This window comes from Furipterus horrens, unplaced genomic scaffold (assembly GCF_987537825.1).
Source record: "Furipterus horrens unplaced genomic scaffold, mFurHor1.1.pri manual_scaffold_13, whole genome shotgun sequence".
Classification (NCBI taxonomy): domain Eukaryota; kingdom Metazoa; phylum Chordata; class Mammalia; order Chiroptera; family Furipteridae; genus Furipterus; species Furipterus horrens.
The window spans coordinates 7,919,230-7,941,198 of NW_028327183.1; the positions used below are offsets into that span (position 1 = coordinate 7,919,230).

General features: G+C 56.6%; 1 protein-coding gene across 4 annotated transcripts; it reads left to right on the forward strand.

Moving 5' to 3' along the window:
* Positions 1-430: 430 nt before the first annotated feature.
* KATNB1 (katanin regulatory subunit B1) lies at positions 431-21,121 on the forward strand. Of its 4 annotated transcripts, XM_090259995.1 has the most exons (20): positions 432-533; positions 1,636-1,918; positions 5,992-6,122; positions 9,014-9,131; positions 13,094-13,194; positions 13,519-13,560; positions 14,088-14,171; positions 14,382-14,497; positions 14,926-14,997; positions 15,151-15,301; positions 15,462-15,652; positions 15,760-15,890; positions 16,298-16,348; positions 16,981-17,048; positions 17,181-17,300; positions 17,391-17,540; positions 19,806-19,882; positions 19,963-20,037; positions 20,290-20,406; positions 20,727-21,121. In XM_090259995.1, exons 2-20 carry the CDS (start codon positions 1,879-1,881, stop codon positions 20,857-20,859), a joined length of 1,968 nt encoding a protein of 655 aa, XP_090116121.1. In that variant the 5' UTR covers positions 432-533; positions 1,636-1,878; the 3' UTR covers positions 20,860-21,121. The 4 variants fall into 4 exon arrangements, with proteins under 4 accessions (XP_090116119.1, XP_090116122.1, XP_090116121.1 ...); XM_090259993.1 differs by having other exon boundaries at positions 431-533; positions 17,181-17,540; XM_090259996.1 differs by lacking the exon at positions 20,290-20,406 and having other exon boundaries at positions 431-533.
* Positions 21,122-21,969: the final 848 nt, after the last annotated feature.

Here is a 21,969-nt window from a genome sequence, read left to right on the forward strand (position 1 = left end):
TCACTCTGCTCCCAACGTCTCCTTCCAATTGGCTACCTGGGAATTGGTTTTCCAATAATCAGAACGCTGATTGGTCGAGTCGGGACAGTTGCTAAAGCGATTGGTGCAGCCGCCATTGGAGGTTGTTTTGCAAATTTTTTTCAAACGCAAACTAGTTTCGAGGAAGAGAAAGCAAGGTGGAGGAAAGGGGAAATTTGAGGCGGAGGCGGGACCAAGGAAACGGCATCCCGCATTGGTTTATTGGCGGCCGAGGGGCGGCTCTTGAACGCTCCTTCCCCGTGATTAGCCCAATTCAGGAAAAGGAGGCGGGTACTTAGGAAAAGCGGCAGAAGTGCCTGCTTCGATTGGTCAAACCTGGCGGCAGGAGGGGCGCCCGCGGAGGCTGATTGGTGCGGAAGGTGAGGAGGGAGGGGCTCTGAGCCGGAGGTTTTGTTGTGAGGGTCGGTTGTCAAGCAGCGGCCAATCAGGGCAGAGGATGGAGGCAAGTGGGGGTCGCTGGAGCAGAGCCTCGGCCTCGGGAGCCGCAGCTGCAGGTGGAGTGGGCTTAGGAGGCGAGGAGGCGAGGGAACGTGCGCTGGGCCCTGGGCCGTACCGAGCCAGGCGGGGCCGGGTCGGGCTACGGGGAGAGGGCTCCGGACGCGGGAAGGTGGGACCTCGTCCCCGCAAGCCGAGAGGAGTCGGAGGATCAGGGGAGGCCAAGGGACCAGCCTTAGCCTTTGGTGGGGCGGGACCGCCGTGGAGGCCTGAGAGCCAAACCAGGGAGGCCGGAAGCAGAGCTCGGGGTCTGCCGGAGGCTGAGTGATGAGTAGGGGCACTGGAGGCAGGAGAGTGAATGAATGGGGATACTGGTAGCACAGGGGGAAAGGGAAGTAAAGGGGGTCTGGCGAGGCAGGGACCAAATTAGGGAGCTCAGGAGACAAGATGTTTATGGACGGGGGACACAGGAGGCAGGGAGGTGGAGTGGACTGGGGGACCTGAGAGAAAGGGGATGGAGAGGAGAGGTTTCATGGGGGAAAGGCTTGGAGGAAGAGGGTAGGAGGCACCTTAGGTGGCCTTTTAGAGTCGAGGAGTCATACCGCCTCATGCCCAGGCTGGAGACCTAGTTCCTAGCCTTGTCCTTGGGAATTTCAGAGACCAGGAGTCCTTCCCTTGCCACAAACTGGGGGTGGGGGTGGGGGTAGAGGGGAATGGATCCTCGGGGCCCTGTTTGACAACCTCCCCGGAGAAGACTTAAGTACCTGGCCCTGCGGTGCCTCTCCTGGGCCCTTAAGCTTAGCCGTGACTCCACCCCCTTCCCATAGGTCAGACAAAACAGTGACTCCCAGAAATCTGTCTGAACTGCAGCCACGTGCTCTTCCCCGCCCCACTGCGGCTGCTGCACCGAGCCTCCCCCCATCATTCTGGCCTCTAGGAGGACCCTGTGTTCCAAGTCACCCGGCCTGAGGTGCCCCACTCCTGATTCTCAAATTCAATTTGTAGTGCAGCTCCTGGCTCTGGTGGTTTTGGTGGGTGTCTGTCTTTATCAAGTGGCCTCGGGGATCCAGGGAGCGGCAGCTGCAGTCTGCAAATCAGGGTCCCCCACTGAGCTGCCACCGAGTGTTTCCTAACAAGCCATCCCCTCTGTTTGTGTTCCAGCCCACTGTTGAGCTGAAATGGCTCAGCCTGACATTCCATGATCCAAGATCCCGCCAGGTGCGGTCAGGCTGCTGTGGATGACTTAAAACTGAGTCGGTCCAGAGCTGGGAGAAAGGCATTCCCTCTGCCTGGATGTGTGGGAACTCTCTGCCAACTTGATTTGCGGATCTGGGGGGGATCCACCCCCACCCCTCGAGGAAAACAGTTCTGTGGGTGGCGCTTCGGGTGCTGGACAGCTGAAGGATGGCCACCCCTGTGGTCACCAAGATGGCCTGGAAGTTGCGTGAGTAGTTTTCTTTATATTTTTTTCGCACCCCATTTACCCTGTTAGCTGTTTGTCATTGGGGTGGCCTGAACCCCCAGCTTTGTCTTCTATTCTTGGCACAAGGGGAAACTCCCAGGCCTTGGAGTAAGATAGACCAAGATGCAAATCGTGACTTTGGCACTTAGCTGGGTAGCATTGGCCAGATGACTTAACCTCTCGGAGGCTTCGTTTCCGGTCTGTAACAATGAGATAATCACATCTGCGTTCAAGAGCTGCAGTGGGATTCAAGGGAGAAAATGAATATAATAATTAGTGCAGGATTTCCAGTTAGGCTGACAGGCAGGATGGGGCAAAAAATCCTGAAAGATGTTCTTGGCATTTTCAGACCTCTCCAAGTCAAACTTCCCCCATCAGGTGAGGGCATCTTGGGGCGAGGGCCAGGATGAGAGGGTGGGCAGGGGGGTGTTGGCAGGACTCTGGCATGTGATTGTGGGCACGACCCACCCCCATCATTACTCTGCAAAGCAGTTCTGAACTCTGTGATACTCTAAAAAATTACTGAGGGTCCCAAAGAGGTTTTTTATGGGGATTACATCTATCATTATTTACCATGTTAGCAATACTGAGATATTTTTAAACAAGGATACATAATCAAACATGCCATTAATGATGATGTCATCACATGTCATGTATCTTCTAGAAAACTCCACTATATTCTTATGAGCAAATGAAAGTTTAAAAGACCAATACTATCCTAGTATTATTATAAAATTAGTTGTGTTCTCTTGGATCCCCTGAAAGGATCTTGAGGATCTCAAGGTTCCCAGATCATGTTTTCTTTTTCCTGAGGACTGCTGCCCTACTCGTTGGTGCCTCAGTGGGCTATACCTTACCTGTAGTATCTGGTTGGCATAAACTTGGTGCCCAAACTGGTCGCTCTGTGCTATGTGTTGTCCCTGGGCAGTTCTCAGAAGCTGGGGCAAGGCTTCATCATTTTTTAACAGTGGGAACTTGGGCAAAGCTATTTGCTGGGCCTTGGAGTCTTTATTTGTAAAATGAGAGGTTTGGACCGTTTTCAAACTGTTCTTTAAGCCTGAGGGTTCTGGGAAGAATCCTGTTAAGGTCTCCCAAGGAAGGTACACTTTGGACTGAGTGGCTTTGTTCTTATTGGGGTTATATATCTATCTCTTCAGCAGCTGGCCTTTCCTGAGCAGAGAGCCAGGCATTAGGGAGGCAGTAGGGAGCAAAATAGACAAGGTCCCTGTGAAATGGGGTGCAGAGCCTGGGGAGAGTGACAGGCAGGCATGAGATTGCCACACCCCTCTGTCTCTCCTGAATTCTAAGTTGGGACACGTGCTTTGAATCAGTTAACTAGGTGATGGGGAGTGGGGTAGGGAAGTATTGTAGGCTTCGTGAACCGCATGTACAAAGGCCCCGAGGCGGGAAGTTCAGTGCATTGGAAGAAGTCTAAGGAGCTACATTGGCCAGAACGTGGTCCCACAGTGACTGGTGACGACCCGAGGCCTTCTGAGGCTTTGCTTCCGCTGAAAGGTCAGGCCAGGCCATGAAAGTGTTCATGTGTTTAAGTGTTTGACAGTTTCACGCACACAGCATTTTAGCTGTCTGAGAGCCCCAGGCCAGTGACCTCTGGCTCCTTGTGGTTCTAGGGTCTGAGGATCAGAAGGCGCTTGGCCCGCATAAGGTCATTGAATCCTGGTTCTTTACAAGTGCGCAGCGCCGCTGGCCAGAATGAGGCGCCGCGCTCTGGCTGGGACATGGGGCCCATGTTGTGCCAGCTGTGCTTGGGAATCTGGCATGGGCACCTGCCCCAGGGCGGAGCAGCAGCCAGCTGCCTGGCCTGCCGGTCCATTCCGTGAGATCTTCATCTGTTTGTACTAAAACTCAGTACCCAGACCTGGGCTGTAGGTGGTGTGTGTCCTTCAGGCCAGAGGGGAGGCCTTGGGCCAGTGCCCTGTGCTGCGGCCTCCTCTGCGTGGAACCCGTGATGTGCCCCCTCCTCCCTCCCAGCCCTCCGGGGCTCCAATCAGTCCCTGGTCAGGCTTCTTAGAAGGGAGTGGTCTGAGCCCTTCTAGAAGGACCTGACCTCCAAATTCTCTTCACCCCAGCGAGATGCCCTGGCCCTGGAAGTATCTGACCAGGCAGTAGTGTGAAGGCAGGAACTGTATTACTTGCATTCCCCGCTGTCTCCCCAGTGCTGGGCCTGGACAAGACACCCACGACTCATATGCATTAGGAATGAACGGCTGTCCCCAGGGGACAGTAGTCCTGAGACCCTGAGAGGGATGGCCGTGTGCGCAAGGAGACCCAGTGTGGTGGCCTGGCCAGACCTTTCCCTGGAAAGTGTGAGAGCTGGGGGACACACCCAGCCTGGACGTAGGTCACAGGAGGGGCAGTGCACACACGGAGTGTCATCAGAGAAGGGCAGAGGGCCTGAGCCTGGGAACCGAGTGCACGGGGACATGGGGGTTCGGCCGCTTTCTGGGTTGGGCAGTACTTTGGCCCGGCAGCTCTGGAACAGACAAGTGTCTGTGGCTAGAGCCTCCGCGTAGCCCAGGCTGCTCTGTCCCTACCATGTCCAGAGAACAGAAGGCTCCTTGGCTGGGGTGCAGTCTAGAGAGGGATGGGTCCCTGAGGCCCTGGCTGACATTTGGGCTGCAGGGGACTCTCTCCCTGGCTGGCGCTGGGGCTGGGGCTGGGGGCTGCCTGTGTCTGGCTCCTGCCAGGCCCCAAGGTCAAGCCTGGGGCCAGGTTCCCAGGCAGTGTTGCTAGCCCCTCTGAGCCAGGCTTCCTGGCCAGCAGCCTTCCTGGGCCCAGTCTCCCAACTTCCCTGTAGTCTGAGGCCTGTACCACACAGACCCCCAGGAAGGGTGGCCATCACCCAAGCCAGCCTCCCAGTTGCTTCCCAATTGCTTCCAAGTTGCCTTGGGGTGTTGGCATGATGAGGTTTTCCCTCCGTCTGGGTGGGGAGACCTGTCTTATCTACTCCTTCCTCCCAGGACTCACTCAGGAATGAGCTTGGGCTGCCTCTCGGCTCCTTGCTTGTGTCTTGTTCCCTTTGGAGCACTGATGGCCCCTGGGGCTTTACCCTGCTGCTGCCCCAGCAGGCTAGGCCAGGGGCCCCTGGGGCTACCCACAGAGATCTTACCTCTCTTGTCTGGTCAGCCCTCTCCCCTGCCCCCTCACACCCAGCACTCGCAGTTGGCTGCCTCCTTCCCCTACTGTTCCTGTGCCCACCTGGGGTCCCAGTGCCCCCTGTCTTCGTGGTGACTAGCCCTTGGCCTGCCTAACAACACAGAGCAGTCACTCCCTATGCAGCAGCTCATGGCACGTTCCCACTGAATCCTCAGCAACTCAGTGAGCCAGGCTCTGTTCTTATCCCCAATTACCAGATGAGGACCAGGCCTCAGAGAAAGTGAGTGACTTGTCTAAGGCCACACAGCCTGCACTAGCAGAACTCGGATCGGAACCAGGTCCATGATTCTGAAGCTGTGGGCTGAAGTCCTGGTTGAGCTCCCCTGGGGACAGCTTGTCTAGACTTAACCTAAGTGGTTCTTAAGGTATCTTCCCCAAAGAAGGGTTTGTGTGCACAGCAAGTGGCAGCTGGCGAGATGCTTAGGTGTTACATAGGTCAATATTTTTTATCTTAACGATTGTTTTCATTTTTCTGTTTGTATCATGGAAAAAATATAATAAACATGTCACACTTATAATTTTATGGATACTATCACAGCACAGAGCTAAGTAAAAATAGCAAGTCAATTTTAAAACTGAGCATAGTAAGGTCAATAATATTATCAGTCGATGTGCAGAAAAAGGAAAATCGTGAGGCCCAGGGGTGAGACAGGAATGACTGAAGTTGAGAAGTAGTCATTTCTGTTTCACGCCCAGGCCCAGCCTTGTCAGCTGGTGTCAGGAGAGGGGTCTGGGCCCAAAGGGGAGCTGAAGGGACAGAGTCCTCGAGAAGGGCTTCTGGCGCCAGAGCTGATGGCCAAGCTGGACCAAGCCCGCCGTTCCTCCACGTGGCCCATCAAGCCCGCTGACTGCCTTCCCCTGTGCCCTTCCCTGTGTAGAGGAGATCGTCGCCCACGCCAGCAACGTGTCCTCGCTGGTGCTGGGCAAAGGCTCCGGGAGGCTGCTGGCGACAGGCGGGGACGACTGCCGCGTCAACCTGTGGTCCATCAACAAGCCCAACTGCATCATGGTGAGCCTCCGTGGGCCAGTGGGGGCAGGGGCAGGAACGGGCGGGGACCCTGAGCAGGGCGGGGCTGGGGGCAGGAGCGGCCGCCTACCCCAAGGGGAGGGGACAGAGCACAGCATCCGTGCCTCCCCCAGCTGTCTGCTCAGGAAGACCCAGGGCAACCCCAGATGGCAGGGACAGTAGCCAGTCCTCAGGAACGGGGACGTCACCTGGCTGTAGAACAGCACTCTAGGAAGCCTGCATGAGAAGGCTAAAATGAATTTGAGCCTGCGCGATCCAGGGCCCATCTGCCCACCCGTCAGCTATGCGTGGGGGTGACTGATATAGTCTCTACTTCATTCCACTAAAAAGATTTCAGGGTGCTTGGCTGAAGCTGGGTAGGGAGCTGGTTCTTTCACAGCACTTCCCCTGTTCACACAAGTATGATACATTCAGTACGGAAAACTCTTTTCCAAAGCAGGAAATCACAAAGGTGGAAAAACAGAAAAATTAATTCTATAAAGTTTCATTATCCAAAGACCACTGTGTTGGTATTTTGGTCTGTGCCCCTGTAGGTGCTGATGTAGATACATAGACATACACATGCATGTGTGTGTGGACTTGTATGTATGTGCACTTACCCCTGTGCAAACACACATGCGTGTGCATGCACAGAAATATATAACAATATATTTCCAGAATGATATCTCACTCTTTTGTGCCTGGTTTTTAAAAATAACAGCATGGGAGCATTTTCCTGCGGCAACAAGCACCCTTAAGCCACATGATCTTTAATGGCTTTGCGGTCTCCCATTGTCACAGTCGTCAGAATTAGCTTAGCCCCGCCCTGTTCCCCGGTGTGGCCTAATGGCTCTGCTTAGCCACATGGTGGACATGCTCATCTGCCTATCTTTGAATGGATCTATGACCGATGCATTCAGTCCAAAGGCCTGCACTTTTTAAAAAAGCTTTCAAGACAGGTTGCCAAATTGCCCTCCAGAAATCAGCTTACATTCCCACCAGGAACAGGGGACCCTCCCTCCCCACCAACACAGCCTTACAGCACGGGGCGGTATCTAGCTTTTGACTCTTGGCCAAGTAAGGATAAAGATAAAATAGGACGAGAGGTGATATTTATTCCTAGAGACTTAATCACCTCATTGATTTGAGGAGACTCAGTAGAGAACTGAGCTCTGACCCAGACTGCGGCCAGGGATCCAAACAATTGAAATTGGGTTCCGAACAGAATTGAAATTGTTTTGTTTTGTTTCCCTTTGTTTTTAAAGTTTAAATGTGTTTTCCCTCCTGAAATGCCAAAGTAATGTACAGAATTTGAAAAAAACTTCAGAGACTGACAAAAAATGGATGTGAAGTGACCCCAGGCTCTCGTCCGCAGGGAAGCACAGTGGAGGTTGGGGTCTGGCCTTTAGACCTCCCTTCTTGCAGCAGGTGCAGCCCACAGGCCCCCACGGGCCTCAGCCCAAGCTTCTGGCCCCTGACCCCCCACAGACCAGGCCTTCAGGGCCTCAAGCTCGCCAGGTTCTTTCTTACCTCCCGCGTATGCACTTGCCACACCCTCTGCAGGCAGGCAGTCCGCTTCTGATCTATTTCTCTGCATTTTTAAGTGTGTGTGAACTCATAGTTCAGTGTCCAGATGATACTCCGTGGTCCACAGGGAAAGGTCGTCCTCCTTCCCGGACCCCCCACCTCCCTCCCTGGAGACAGCCTCTGTGTCCTTCCAGGCTTCCAGAATTACTTCCTATATCGCGAGCAAATGCGCATTTGTTTCCTCCCCTCCTTCATTTATACTAAGGGTATCACGCTGTGCATGCTGTCTCCATCTTTTTTCACCCCAAGTATCATGGAGGTTAGTCTTGATCATGTGCAGAGGGTTGCCTCACTTTTATGGCTGAGTGAAGAGCAGTCCATTGCAGCGGTGACCATGGATAACCACAGCTTATCTAACCAGTTTCTTGTCACCGGCATTTGTATTGTTTCCAGTCTTCTGTCCAAAGACTCACTGCACTGGGGAACCTTGGGTGTGCGTTGTTGCACGTGTCTCTGAGCATGTGCAGGAATGTGCGCTTCTAAGTGCGGGTGGATGTGCCCAGTCACCCCCCATGAAGTTCATACCGAGGTGTATTCCTGCTGGTGGTGTTGGGGGTTCGGACCAGCTGCTTGTAACTGAGGAGCAGTTTTACTGTCCCCAGCCCCCACGGGGAATGGTCTTAGCAAACACTGACAGAGTCCCCACTGTGCTTTGGGGTGGGGACTGACACCGTGGATTTCAAGTGCCAGCCTCTTCAGAAAGCTGGAGGTGCCAGCACTGCCCACCCTCCCTCCCAGGCTCAACCTGGCCCCGCTCCAGCCTGCTCTGAGCTGCATGAGACAATCCATGTTTTCCAGCAAAGTCACTCCCAGGCCGTGGGTTCTGAGGCTCCTTCCTGGAAGTGCAGCTGGGTCCTCCAGCAGGGGTGGCCCCCTGGGGATCCAGGCATTTCAGAGGGGCAAGGTGGGTGCCACTGGTGAGCCCAGCCTCAGTCCCGCCATGGTTTCCCCACCCGAGGGGCTTGGGCCAGGCAGAGTGAAGACAGAGCAGAGCCCAGGTGGGTGGCGGTGTCGACTCAGGCTAAGGGGCCAGCTGCTCCCCTCCATGGGGCCCAGGGCCATTTCCGCAGGTCGCGTGTGTGTCAGGAGCATAGTGAGCAGTGGAAGGGATTGGAGCGTGCCCAGGGCCTGGCCCCCCTTTAGCCCTGGGAGCTAAGGCCAAGAGAAGCAGCCGCTCAGCTGCCTGTGGGAGAGCCTGGGTGTGGCTCCGTCATTTGGGCACTTCTTGCTGACATGACCCATAATTTGGGGCAGCCGCTGGGGGTCTGTCCACGAAGGGCACTGAAGCTTCCACCTTCTCTCTGCAGAGCCTGACAGGTCACACGTCCCCAGTGGAGAGTGTCCGCCTCAACACCCCCGAGGAGCTCATTGTGGCCGGCTCCCAGTCGGGCTTCATCCGCGTCTGGGACCTGGAAGCTGCCAAAAGTAGGCCTCTGTGCTCACCTTCCCATGTGCTCCCTGCAGCCCTGCTGTCTCAGGCCCCTGTCCTGGCTGGGTGCTTCCCTCCTGGAGCACTGACCAGACAGTGTGGTCCCCCCCCACCCCCGCCCCCATTAGCCTGGCAGCAGTGACTGAACTCTTGTCTCTGAGCGCTGGCACCAAGGATGCGCCTAGCAATGTCCAAACAGACAGCTGTCTGGGTGGGCGGGTGGGTATCTGTGCGGATTTGGAGCCTGGAAGGACATCAAGTGCCACCAGGGACCGCGTAGGACACGTGAAGGAGGTGGCTATGTGGGACATAACTGGGGAGCAGGTGCCCCAAGATCGGGGTGGCCCCCACTCAGCTTCTCCAGCTGTTGCCTGAAGGAGTGGGGCTGGGGTGGCCAGACCTCTGTTCTCTTGTGCTTTGTTTCAATTTAGCTTTCACCTTTATAGGAGTTCCACAGAGTTTAAAAGTCAGATCGCGGTAGTTCTACAAATATTCACAATGAGAAAAGGAAGCCTTTGGCCCACTCCTTCCTGTTCTCAGAGGCCTCAACCTTCTCTCCTTTTACCTGGTGTTTTGCTCATTCCCTCCATCTTTCTAAACAACACAGTTGTACTGTTTCTTTCTAAAAGCATTTTATACATTATCACAGAACACTGTGCAGGTCTACACTGAGAGGTCCAAGTAAACCCGCTTGCTCGCTGCTTATTACCAGCCTCTAGTCTGGCCCTTGCAGCATGCCGGGCGGGAGGCCACCGCGGCCGGAGGGTGGGAGAGGAAACGGCAGCATGGATTTTGACAAGCTGCTTTTCCCAGAAGAGAGCCCCCCTGCCTGTCTGAGACTCACAGGTCTCTGGGCCTCGCTTGCAGTGTGTGCTTGGCCTTTGCTACAGGATGGTGGCCATCAGCCACGCACACCCCGTGGCTAAGTTCATTCTGCCCGAGAGCAGTGGTTTCTTGCGTAGATGGCCCTTAAGAAAGATGGCACCCCTGGGCCTCTTGGGCGATGCTTGCCCACCTAGTGGTGGGCTGCTTAAGGAGGACAGGCCCCAGGATCTCTTAGATAACAAACGGGCTGCACGCTTAGCGTCTCAGCACACGGTCCCACTGCCTAACCACGCACAGGACACATAGCATCTGTGCTGGGGCATCTTGGACTCAAGGGGCCAGGGCGGAACAAGCCCGGCTGCCTGGGCTCCAGCTGAGAAAGCAGAAAGACTCGGGCAGAAAGCAGCTCTCCTCCTGGGAAGCCTCTGCCTGGACTCAGATCCCAGCGGACAGCACCAGCCATTCACCACGCCCCGAGGAGCAGGGGGCAAAAGAAGACAGAGCGCTGTGCGTCCTCAGCCATGATTACTTCACGCATAAGGGAAGTGTGGGAATGCCTTAGGTGGGTCAAGAAGGAAAACTGAAGACCTCTGTCTGGAGTTCCTGGGCACTGGGCTCCCAGGGCTGGCTGCTCTCAGACTCTACACAAACTCATGGCCCAGACACCACCCCCAGGAACATGACTCAGAAGTGCAGTGGGCCCAGTATCTGGCTTTCAGTCATCTTCCAGGTGATTCTGATGCAGAGCCAGGTCGGGCGGGCCTTGAGCTTGGACATGACCCTGTGGCTGGAAGTGGCAGAAGTTGAGACGCGAATCCTGGTGTCAAAATCCCCATCCCAGTGCCCTCCACCCTGTCATTGGCTGCCTTGAGTTTGGGGGATTTCTCTGGTGGGAGAGAAACTTGTCCTCAGCAGCCTTGGCCAGAAGCATGAAGACCTCAGGCCCGCCTCCCCCTCTACTGCCACAGCATGAGTGACGGTGACAGGCTGATTGGGACCCCAGGTACAGAAGGGGTTCTGGAAGAGCTGCTGACTGTCATGTCGGTTGCTTTGAAAGGCGGCCCATCGCTGGGCGGAGGTCAAGCAACTACTCAGCTGGGAAGGCTTGGAGGTTCCCTCATGGTGCTCCTGTGACAGAGGCCCCCTACCTGGGACAGAAGAGCAAAGGCAGAAGTCACGCCAGAAGAATGTGGTCCTGCCTGCTTTCCATGGCACAGCCAGAGGGCGAGGGTGGGTCAGCCCGGGATCCCACAGGAAGGCAGCCTGCGCTTCACGAAGCCGGCCCACGCAGGGCGGGACTGGCCGCATCATCTCGGGGCGGGGCAGGATTTGGAAACCTGGCTGGGCCATACAGAGCCAGTGGGCTGGAGCAGGAGCCAGCCTGAGTCTGCCCCCTTCCAGGCCTAGACTGGACAGCGTGTGCCCAAGGCCTCCTTGACCAAGAAACACAGTACTGAGCCCCCAGAGGCACATACCAACCCCAGATAGCGAGGAGGGGCAGCCTCTCAGGTTTCGGTGCGATTGAGTTAAATACTCGGTGGACAGTCACGGCAGGTGCCCTGTCCCACTCTGTGCAGGGCGTAAAGGTAGCTCAGTCCCTGCGCAGTGCTGGCGCCTGTGCAGAGGCACACCTAGCAGGGCGAGTGGGCGTGGTGGGCAGTGGGGTGCACTTCGTCCTCAAGGAAGATGACAGCCAGAGCAGCCTGGCCTGAGCTTGTGACAGCTGTGACCCCGCTGCTCAAGAGTAAGGCACCTGGTTTAATTTCTGACTCTGCACCTTGCAGGTTGGCCTTAAGTGGGCTGCTCCCGCTCTGAGCCTCTGGCCCTCACCCACCTCCTAGCATTGTTGGGATTGGGGAGATTCATGCTCAGAAATCATTCAGTCTGTTTGGGGAATACTGGAGATGTCCTGGGACAAGGGACATCCCCAAAAGTCCATGGCACTGAGTACTGGGTCATCGTTGGGGCCCATAAGACGGAGAACCAGGGCAGGTGTTCTGAGGCCTGAGGAGAAGAGAATGTTCAATTTGGGAGACAGAGAAAAGGATGAAATTGGGCCTTGTGCAGGACAAAATTACAATGAGAATTATTATAACTGGCACTTATTGAGCACTTACCACATGTCAGGCCCATGCTAAGGACTTTATGTCCATTTTATTACATAATTCTGACCATGACCTGATATGAGACTCAGAGAGGGTAAAGGTCTGCCAAGGTCACACAGCAAGCCAGGAGCAGAGCCAAAGACCCCTCCCCATTCTTAGTTACAGAGCTCTGGGCCTGGACCTCGAGGGATACAGGGCCATACAATTGTTTAATTCACCCAGTGCTTAGAGCTTAACTCTTATCCCTAAAGCATTACATCTGGGGTTTTCTTGAATACCTCCTTCCACAGAGAGCTCACGACCTCTGCCAGGCAGCCTGTTTTACCTTGGCTGAAACCTAAGGATGGCTGAACTCCTGTAGCCTTGGCCCAGCACTCACAGGGCGATCAGTTTCATTCAGACAGTGGAATTATAAATCTTTCAAAAAGCAAGGCACACGAGGCCAGAAAGAGGAGGCAAGTTTGATTGGTACCAGAGACAGAAACACGATTTACCCGTGGGCCGAGCTGGGCTGGGCTACAGAGCTGCCTGCAGAACCTTGAAGGTTGGTAGACAGTTTCCTGGGGCAGCAGGAGGTGACTTGCCCCCACCCCAAGGTTCTGGGGCCCCAGGCATGTCCCCCCCTGTGCTCTCTCAGTTCTCATAGCCACCTGCCCTGGGACAGAGGACTAGTATGAGTGTCAGGGCCACCCCAGGCATGACCCCCACTTTGCCCACCATTTCCTCTGCATGTTTCAAAGTAAAGGCACCCTTCGCTCTCATAGGAACACTGGGCAAACCCAGAGGTTCAAGCTGAGGGGGCGTTGTGTGATACCATTCCTGGGACTCGAGTCGTAACAGAAAGGGAAGATAATAAGATTAGTTGTTAGAATGGCAGAACCCTGGTTGATTCCCTCCCCGACTCCCTGATTTTAAAATCTTTGTTATCCCTCAGTTAATATTAAAGTCACCCCCACAACACAACTGCCTTTTCCTCTAGCCGTTTTGTTCGCCTCTTACGTCATTGTCTCTGCTTGCTTTCCTGTCAGTTCTTCGCACGCTCATGGGACACAAAGCCAACATCTGCAGCCTGGATTTCCACCCATTCGGCGAGTTCGTGGCCTCGGGCTCCCAGGACACGAACGTCAAGGTGCGATGCCGCTCTGAGCCCTGTGCCTCCCGCTGGACTGGCAGTGGGACCGGCCACATGTCCTGCCTGAGGGGTGGGCTTTTGACTCTCTGTGGGGGCGTTCTCACAAGCGGCAGCATTCACACCCTCCTGGAGAAAGGAGCCGTGGAGGCGTGGACCAGGCATTTCTGCCTGGAACTGCCAGCTTCGGTGTGCAGCTTCTAGACTCCTGTCAGCTGGGGTGTGATGGCTTGGAGGTGCCCAGAGCCTTTCTCTGTGCCCGGCCGCAAGCCCGCCCTCGGCTGCGACCTGTCCTGACTGTGCCCCTCTGCTCCCTCCCCGCAGCTCTGGGACATCAGGAGGAAAGGCTGTGTGTTCCGGTACAGGGTAAGGAGGGCACCCTCTGCGGGTCACCCCGTAAGCACCTCGCAGGCATGGCGCGTGGGTGGTGCCTGGCTGGCCGGGGCTGGAGGACCCCGCTGCCCACCATGGGCGAGACGTGAGAAACACGAGTCCCAGTGAGAAGCATGAAGCAGAGTGGAGCAAGGGTGCCGTGGGTGGTCCCCCCAGGACCCCCACTTTCCGTGGGTTCCCTCACTGTGCTCCACGCTCTGGTTTTACAGGCAGGTAACAGGTATCATCAGGTGAGGGGGTGCTTGTTCACATGAGTTTGGGAGCACTGAGTTTAACATGGTTTATTTTGAGAGGTTTAGGCCCTTTGACATTAAGAGAGGGCAGTCCTGATTCCTGGAGCAGCCTGCAGGACAGGGGTGCGTGACCACACATGGAGAAGGGTCCTCTGTGGCACCTCCCACATGGCTGTCCCCTTTGCCTGCGCCCCAGTGGGGCGGCGGAGAGGAAAGCCCCCTGGGCCAGGCCCCTAGGGTGAACCCCATGCCCTGTCCTCTTCTCAGGGGCACAGCCAGGCGGTGCGGTGTCTCCGGTTCAGCCCCGACGGGAAGTGGTTGGCATCGGCTGCAGATGACCACACAGTGAAGGTACGTCCCGGCCTGACGTGGGCCCGGGCTGGGGACTGGCATCTGCTGCTCACACTCAGGTCCTCACCTCCCTCCTGGCTGGGGTTGCATGTCCCAAGCCCGTCCAGAGTGGAGGGCGGTTGTGTGGGTAGAGAGCTCAGGCTGGGACAGGGGGAGAGTGGGCAGCAGCAGTGCCCGGCCTGGTCCTGACTCCACCCCGCCCTGCCCCAGCTCTGGGATCTGACTGCTGGCAAGATGATGTCCGAGTTCCTTGGCCACACGGGGCCTGTCAACGTGGTGGAGTTTCACCCCAATGAGTACCTCCTGGCTTCTGGCAGCTCTGACAGGTAAGTAGGAGCAGGGCCCGTCACCCGTGACCACCGTTCCTCACATCTCTGCCTGAGTGTATGTGTGTCTGTCCCCAGTCTGTCTCTCTGACCCAGGGTGTCGTGGGCCTGTTGAGCCTATGTAGAACAAATTAACCGCCAGCCCAGCCAAGATGGGACCCAGGTCCCATCCCTCTCCTGACTTTGGTTCCCAGCCCCAGTGTCCTGGGCCTTCAAGGGCATGTCCAGATTCTAAGCCCAAGTTCATCTCCCACTCACTGAGTCCCCTCCCCCTGCCTGCCCAGGGCCAGCCCCTGGCCCAAGGTATTGCTCTTAATGGCTCTGAGGAGGGTGGGTAGCAGGGAAGAGAAGCTGGCTGCCCCAGCCGTGGGCCGGTTTAGAGGCCAGATGCGGGCCTGGTTTCCAGCACAGCCTGGCTACCTTTGCAGGACCATCCGTTTCTGGGATCTGGAGAAATTCCAGGTGGTGAGCTGTATCGAAGGGGAGCCAGGGGCCGTCAGGTACGCAGGCAGCCAGGTGGTAGGCCCAGCCTTCTCCAGGGGAAGTGGGATGTGGATGTGGGTGGGCTTTTCCCCTCTCCACTTCTGCTCCCTCGGGTCCCCGCAGCCTCCCCGGGTTTCTTAGGACCCATGGCCCACTCTTGCCTGGCCCAGGAGCATCCTCTTCAACCCCGATGGCTGCTGCCTGTACAGCGGCTGCCAGGACTCGCTGCGTGTCTACGGCTGGGAGCCCGAGCGCTGCTTTGACGTGGTCCCAGTCAGCTGGGGCAAGGTGGCCGACCTGGCCATCTGCAACAACCAGCTGGTGAGAGCCATTGCCGGCCGCCCACCCTCCCACCAGGCCACCCAGCTGCTTTCACAAGCCCATCAGGGCCCCACTTCCACCAGCCCTTGCGGGGATCCTGCCCACTCCTACCCTAGCCACTGCTGCGAAGGGTCCCACCCCAGCTCTGCCCTTCCTGCAGATAGGCGTGGCCTTCTCCCAGAGCAACGTCTCCTCTTATGTGGTGGACCTGACACGGGTCACCAGGACAGGCACAGTGACCCAGGACCCTGTGCAGGACAGCTGGCCCTTGGCTCAGCAGACCCCCCTCCCTGCTGCCCCCCTTCGGCGCATCTACGAGCGGCCCAGCACAACCTGCAGCAAGCCTCAGAGGTGGGCTCGGGGCGCTGGGGGGCACAGGAGGTGGGCCCATCCCTGAGAAGGCTTCGGGGCGCCCAGCCTGGCCTCACTGGCCCAGCCTCCTCTCGGCCGCCCCGCAGGGTGAAGCAGAACTCGGAGAGCGAGCGCCGCAGCCCCAGCAGCGAGGACGACCGGGACGAGCGGGAGTCTCGGGCAGAGATCTGGAACGCCGAGGACTACAACGAGATCTTCCAGCCCAAGAACAGCATCAGTGAGGCCTGGTTCCACCCTTTGACCCCAGCACCCCTGTCCGTGAAATGGATGCAAACAATCCTTTCCAGGGACTGGAGTTCCCAAACTCCTAACCCCCACCGGGCCAGGGCCTGTCGCCAGGCTCTGTTCCCAGGCCCTGCAGGCCCCAGCAGCGCCCTGGCAGCCACTCAGTCCCCTGCCCACCCTATAAGCAAAGGGGCCGCACAGGGCCAATGAGTGGGAAGGGCAGGCCTGAGAGTTGGTGGGCCGGGACAGGGTCACAGGTCTGCAGCGGCATGCCTGGGAACCACCTTCCATCCCCCGTGTCCTGACAGGCCCCTGGATCCCAGGCCACCTTGGCCCTAGGGGCTCAGACAGGAGCCTTGGGCAGCCAACGTGAATCCCCAACCCCCTTTGCCTCTACAGGTCGGACACCACCCCGAAGGAGTGAGCCCTTCCCAGCACCCCCAGAAGATGGTGAGTGGTGGGGTGGCCAGAGCCAGCCTCCCAGCTCCCCAGTCCTCTACCCTCTGCGCCCCCAGCCTCCCCTCTTTGACACACCTCAGCCTCTCTCCCACTGGCTCAGGAGCCCCTACTGTGTGCTAGGCCCTGGGGATTGGGCATGAACAAGGTGGGCAAGCACACCCCTCAGGAGCCCACACCCCCACGAGGAGGGCAGATAGGAGACAAAGCCCCACACAGGTGGGTCCGGAGATGGTACTCGTGCTATGGAGGAACACGCTGGGCCTGGTGAGAGGGAACCGGGCCCACTGTGGATGGGGGCCTCGAGGCCCTTCACCTGTGCCCTCACCACCAGCGCCCCTGGCACACACATTCCTAGGGAAGTGGCAGATCGCTGCTTCCTGGAGCTCCCCTCCACGCATGGCACTGGATGCCTGCTTTCTGCCAGGCCTGGAATTGAGTGGGTAGAAAGTGGGGACAGGCGCAGTCCCTGCCCTTAGGACCCCCCAGGACCCACACTGCTGACACCTCTCTCCCTGGCTGCCCTACAGCTCCTGCTGTCCCCCACAATTAACACATGCCATCTAGAGTCTCACCCCAAGCCCTGCCTTCTTCCTGACCCAGAGATCTTTTCGTTTTGCCTCCAGACGTGGCCACAGCCAAGGAGGCAGCCAAGCCCAGCCCAGCCATGGAGACACAGGTCCCGGTGCCAAACGTATGTCGGGGTAGAGGGCCGCGGTATGAGACTCAGAGGGGCTGGAGCCCTGAACCAGGGTTGGGGACCTCCTACCTAGGAGGCAGAGAGGGAGCCCTGAGGATGGCTGCCCACTGAGCTCCGGTCCTCCAGCTCGAGGTGCTGCCCTGGCCCCCGGTCGTCACTTCCACTCCTGCACCCAAGGCCGAGCCTGCCATCATCCCTGCCACCCGAAATGAGCCCATTGGGCTGAAGGCCTCCGACTTCCTGCCTGTGAGTGGGGACCCAGCCCAGGGGTGGGGTGGAGGCCGGTGGGGCGAGGGTAGAACTTTGCTGCCAGCATCTGGGCCCTCATCCCACCAGGCTGTGAAGATCCCCCAGCAGACAGAGCTGGTGGATGAGGATGCCATGTCGCAGATCCGAAAAGGCCACGACACAATGTGCGTGGTGCTCACCAGCCGCCACAAGAACCTGGACACTGTACGAGCCGTGTGGACCACGGGCGACATTAAGGCGAGAGCCTGTCCCTGCCCCTGCCCGGGCTTAGGACTGAACTTGAAAAGGGCCACAGGATGTGGGGAAGTGGGGGATAGGCAGCCTTTATTCTTCCATCCTCATCCTCTCAAGCTGCCATTTATTAAGCACCTATTTATGGGCCTGGCCTTGTGCTCATTATTTGAGGTGGCCTTTTTTTTTAAGTATATTTTATTGATTATGCTATTACAGTAGTCCCAATTCTTTTTCTCTTTGCTTTCCTCCACCCAGTACCTCCCTTCCCACCAGCAATCCCACCCCCCTTAGTTCATGTCCATGGGTCAGGCATATAAGTTCTTTGGTTTCACCCTTTCCTATATTTTTCTTAACTTACCCATCTATTTTGTACCAACCAATTATGCTTCTTAATTCCTGCACCTTTTTCCCATTTCTCCCCCTCCCCTCTCCCAGCTGATAACCCTCCAAATGATCCCCATACCTATGATTCTGTTCCTATTCTGGTTTGCTTAGTGGGTTTTGTTTTTATTTTTTAGATTCAGTTGTTGATAGTTGTGAGTTTGTTGTCATTTTAATGTTCTTCATTTTGATCTTCTTCTTAAATAAGTCTCTTTAACATTTCATATGATAATGGCTTGGTGATGATGAACTCCTTTAGCTTTACCTTGTCTGGGAAGCACTTCATCTGCCCTTCCATTCTAAATGATAGCTTTGCTGGTTAGAGTAATCTTGGTTGTAGGTCCTTGCTTTTCATCAGATTGAATACTTCTTGCTAGTCCCTTCTTGCCTGCCAAGTTTCTTTTGAGAAATCAGCTGACAGTCTCATAGACACCCCTTTGTAGGTAACTCTCTGCTTTTCTCTTGTTGCTTTTAAGATTCTCCCTTTATCTTGAACCCTTGGCTTTTTAATTATGTTGTGTCTTGGTGTGGTCCTCTTTGGGGCTAGCTTGTTTGGGACTCTCTTTGCTTCCTGGACTTGTATGTCTGTTTCCTTCGCCAAATTTGGAAGTTTTCCTTCATTATTTTTTCACATAAGCTTTCAATTTCTTTCTCTTCCTCTTCTTCTGGCACCTCTGTGATTTGGATGTTGGTGCCTTTAAAGTTGTCCCCAAGGTTCCTGCACCCCTCTTCATTTTTTTCAATTCTTGTTTCCTCATTCTGTACTGGTTGACTGTTTATTTCTTCCTTATGTTCCAAATCATTGATTTGAACCCTAGTTTCCTTCTCTTCACCATTGGTCTTGAGTGTATTTTCCTTCGTTTCACTTAGCATAGCCTTCACTTCTTCCCTTATGTGTTTGCCCTACTCAAGCATATTTGTCAAGCTGTGAGCATCTTTATCACCAGTGTTTTGAACTCTGCATCTGTGAGGTTGGCCATCTCCTCGTCACTTAGTTCTCCCACTGGAACTTTGATCTGTTCCCTATTTCGGGCCGTACTTTTCTGTCTCCTCATCTCAGCAGGCTCCTGTGTTTGTTTGCCTCTGTGCTTTAGGTAGAGCTGTCACACCTGTTACGTGAAAGGGGCGGAGCCTTTGGTATTCGTCAGTACAGGACAACCCGTTTCACCAAGTTGTGGCGCTGTGTGTGTGGGGGAGGGCTCTGAAAGGAAACAATGCCGCTTGTTCAGCACTTGCCCCTTTTCCAGGCACCGCTCCCACTTCTGTAGGAGCCTGGCACCTCCATAGCTATTGCCCTGGCTGTTGTTCCTAAAGTGGGTGTTCTGCAGATGTTCTAGGACTGTGGGGGCCCTTTAAACAAGTGAACTCTATTGAGAGACTGGCAGTTTCTTCTTCCGCCCCAATCCCCACTGGTTTGCACAGTCAGAAGCAATGAGGCTTGATTTTCCCAGGCGCTGGGAATGTGAGCTGCACAGTCTGGTCTGGTGCTGGGAGCGCTCCCCAGGTGTCCCTCCCAACTTTTAAAAACGTGTGACTGTGCTTTCCACCAGCCTGCCGCCACCACCGCTGCTGCTGCCGCCACACCAGGTTCTCTCTACCCTGGCTCTGCCCCTCATACCTGTCTGGATGAGTATTTCTTCTTTATATCTTTGTTTATTGGACTTCCATGCAGCTTGATTTTCTGGAACTTCTGGTTGTCTCTAGTTTTGAGGTAGTTGTATTCCTTCTTAGTTGTGGAGGGAGACGCAGTGTGTCTGTCTACGCCTCCATCTTGGCTGGAAGTCCTAGATGGTCTTTTTAATATCCCACAATAAACCCCATCATCACATCACGTCCAGGCAGGGCCACAGTCCCTAGCCATCCGTGATGGGTGCTCTGTTTGCACAGACGTCGGTGGACTCGGCTGTGGCCATCAATGACCTGTCGGTGGTGGTGGACCTCCTTAACATTGTCAACCAGAAAGCGTAAGTGGCCACAATGGGTGGAGCGGGCAGAGTGGGCAGGGCTGGGTGCTGAGGGCACCTGTCCCCGGGCCTCTCCCCAGCTCCCTGTGGAAGCTGGACCTGTGCACCACGGTCCTGCCACAGATCGAGAAGCTTCTGCAGAGCAAGTATGAGAGGTATGTGTGGGGAACCCCCGCCTGCCTCACAGCAGGGAGGGGAGAGGCAAAGAGGCTCCTGCAGGGACCATGGGAAAGACCCCCAGGGACAGGGCCCACGTGAGGCGGCTGTGCAGCCTTGTTGTCCCCTCCAAGTTCCAGAGAGGCCAGAGTGGAAACAAGCCCGTGCTGCCTCTGATCTGTCTCTGCCCGTCTGTCTGTGTATTCGCTGTTTGTCTGTCTGTGGCTCCATCTGTCCGTCTGCCTCTGAAGCTATGTCCAGACAGGCTGCACCTCCCTAAAGCTGATCCTGCAGCGGTTTCTGCCCCTGATCACTGACATCCTGGCAGCCCCGCCCTCTGTAGGTGTGGACATCAGCCGGGAGGAGAGGTGAGGGGCCTGGCAAAGGGCCTGTGTTGAGGGCAGCAGTGCCGTGCAGGCCCGGGGTCCCAGCCTGCTCATGGGTGGCCTTGCTGAAACAGCTGTGGAGGAGGCCACTGTGCCTGGACAGAGTCCCTGGCTCAGGGTGCAGGGTGGGGGTCGCAGAGCCTGGGCTCCTCCGTGGTCTGACTCTGCTCTGAGCCCTGGAGTGGCCTGGTGTGGCCTGGGGGACGGGCAGGAATAGTTACAACAGGCAAGGCCCCAGGGTCAGGGACAGGTCATGGTGTCAGTACAGCCGGCCACCTCAAGGGTTGCCCCTCTGCCCACAGGCTACACAAGTGCCGGCTCTGTTATAAGCAGCTCAAGGGCATCAGCGGCCTCGTCAAGAGCAAGTCGGGCCTGAGCGGCCGCCACGGCAGTGCCTTCCGGGAGCTGCACTTGCTTATGGCCAGTCTGGACTGAGGGATCCAGTGGGTGTTCATCCCCCACTCCTGTTCCCTGTGCACCACCGGCCCAGGAGCCTCTGCCCTGCCCCCACTGCTGCCCTGTGGCCATCCTGGAGGCGGCGGCACTGGTCCACTGGCCACCTCCACAGCCCCAAACTCAGACAACTGTCGGCAGTGGCTGCCCAGCTTTGCCCAACTCTTGCTTCTTGGGGCAGCCAACCAAGCCCTGGGCTGCTGCTGTAATTTATAAGGCAAATTTTATTAAATTTGTAACTATTTCCTGGTTTTCTTGCTGGAAGGGACACATCTGGCCACAGGGCTCCCGCAGCACAGGATCGCCGGCCCGGCCTCGGTGGGGCTGTGCACAAGGCTGTGTGGCCAGCAGGGGGCAGCAGAGCGCCAGGCCCACGGGAACGGGCCGGTTCAGACGTCTTCTGCGGGGAGAGAGGGGAGCGGCAGCTCTGCCTCCACGGCTGGGGGACAGCCGAGAGGTGGGCCCACCAACCCTCGCATCTCAGGCACTCCCAGAGGTCCGGTGGACACCTCCAAGGCCAACAGCTGTGTCCTGCAGGATGCCAGGACCCCAGCCTCACAGCCTTGGCCACCCCTGTGTGGCACAGAGCCCGCATGCTCCCCCGGCCCCCCAGGCAGCCTTAAGAGAGCGGGTTGGAAGGGCAGTCCCCTGTCCTCCTGTGAGCCCCCAGTGCCGGCTGGCCCAACCCGGTGGGCATCCCTTCTGCTCCCGAGGCAGCAGCTGGCAGTTCCACCCTATCGGAGGGCAGACCGCACTAAGCACGTCTCCCCCAAGGCTGGGACCAAGTACAGGCCAACACACCCCCAAGGCAGGAGTGGAGTGGAGGGTTGCCCTGCACTAGTGGTTGGGGTGCTATAAGCCCTGGGAGGAGGGAGGCACACGCCTGCGGCCAGTTCACCTACAGGGACAAGCCCAGGGCCCAGCCATGGTTCTGCTGAGCCTTGAGGAGCCTTTGTTTCCCATCTGCAAGATGGGGGTGACAGCACTGTTTGTGGTTGGTCAGTCACAATAAGGGGGGGGTGCGCTGGCCCCCCAGTCGTATGTGCTCAAGACTTAGAGCGCTATGGGTGACCAGCAGGCTCACAAGACCCA

Excerpts from the sequence above, each read along its gene's own strand:
- KATNB1 (XM_090259993.1), top strand. The coding sequence starts at position 1,879 with ATGGCCACCCCTGTGGTCACCAAGATGGCCTGGAAGTTGC. Across the intron at positions 13,561-14,087 it reads GCTGTGTGTTCCGGTACAGG|GGGCACAGCCAGGCGGTGCG; the intron begins GTAAGGAGGGCA and ends TCCTCTTCTCAG. Across the intron at positions 15,653-15,759 it reads ACCTGCAGCAAGCCTCAGAG|GGTGAAGCAGAACTCGGAGA; the intron begins GTGGGCTCGGGG and ends GCCGCCCCGCAG.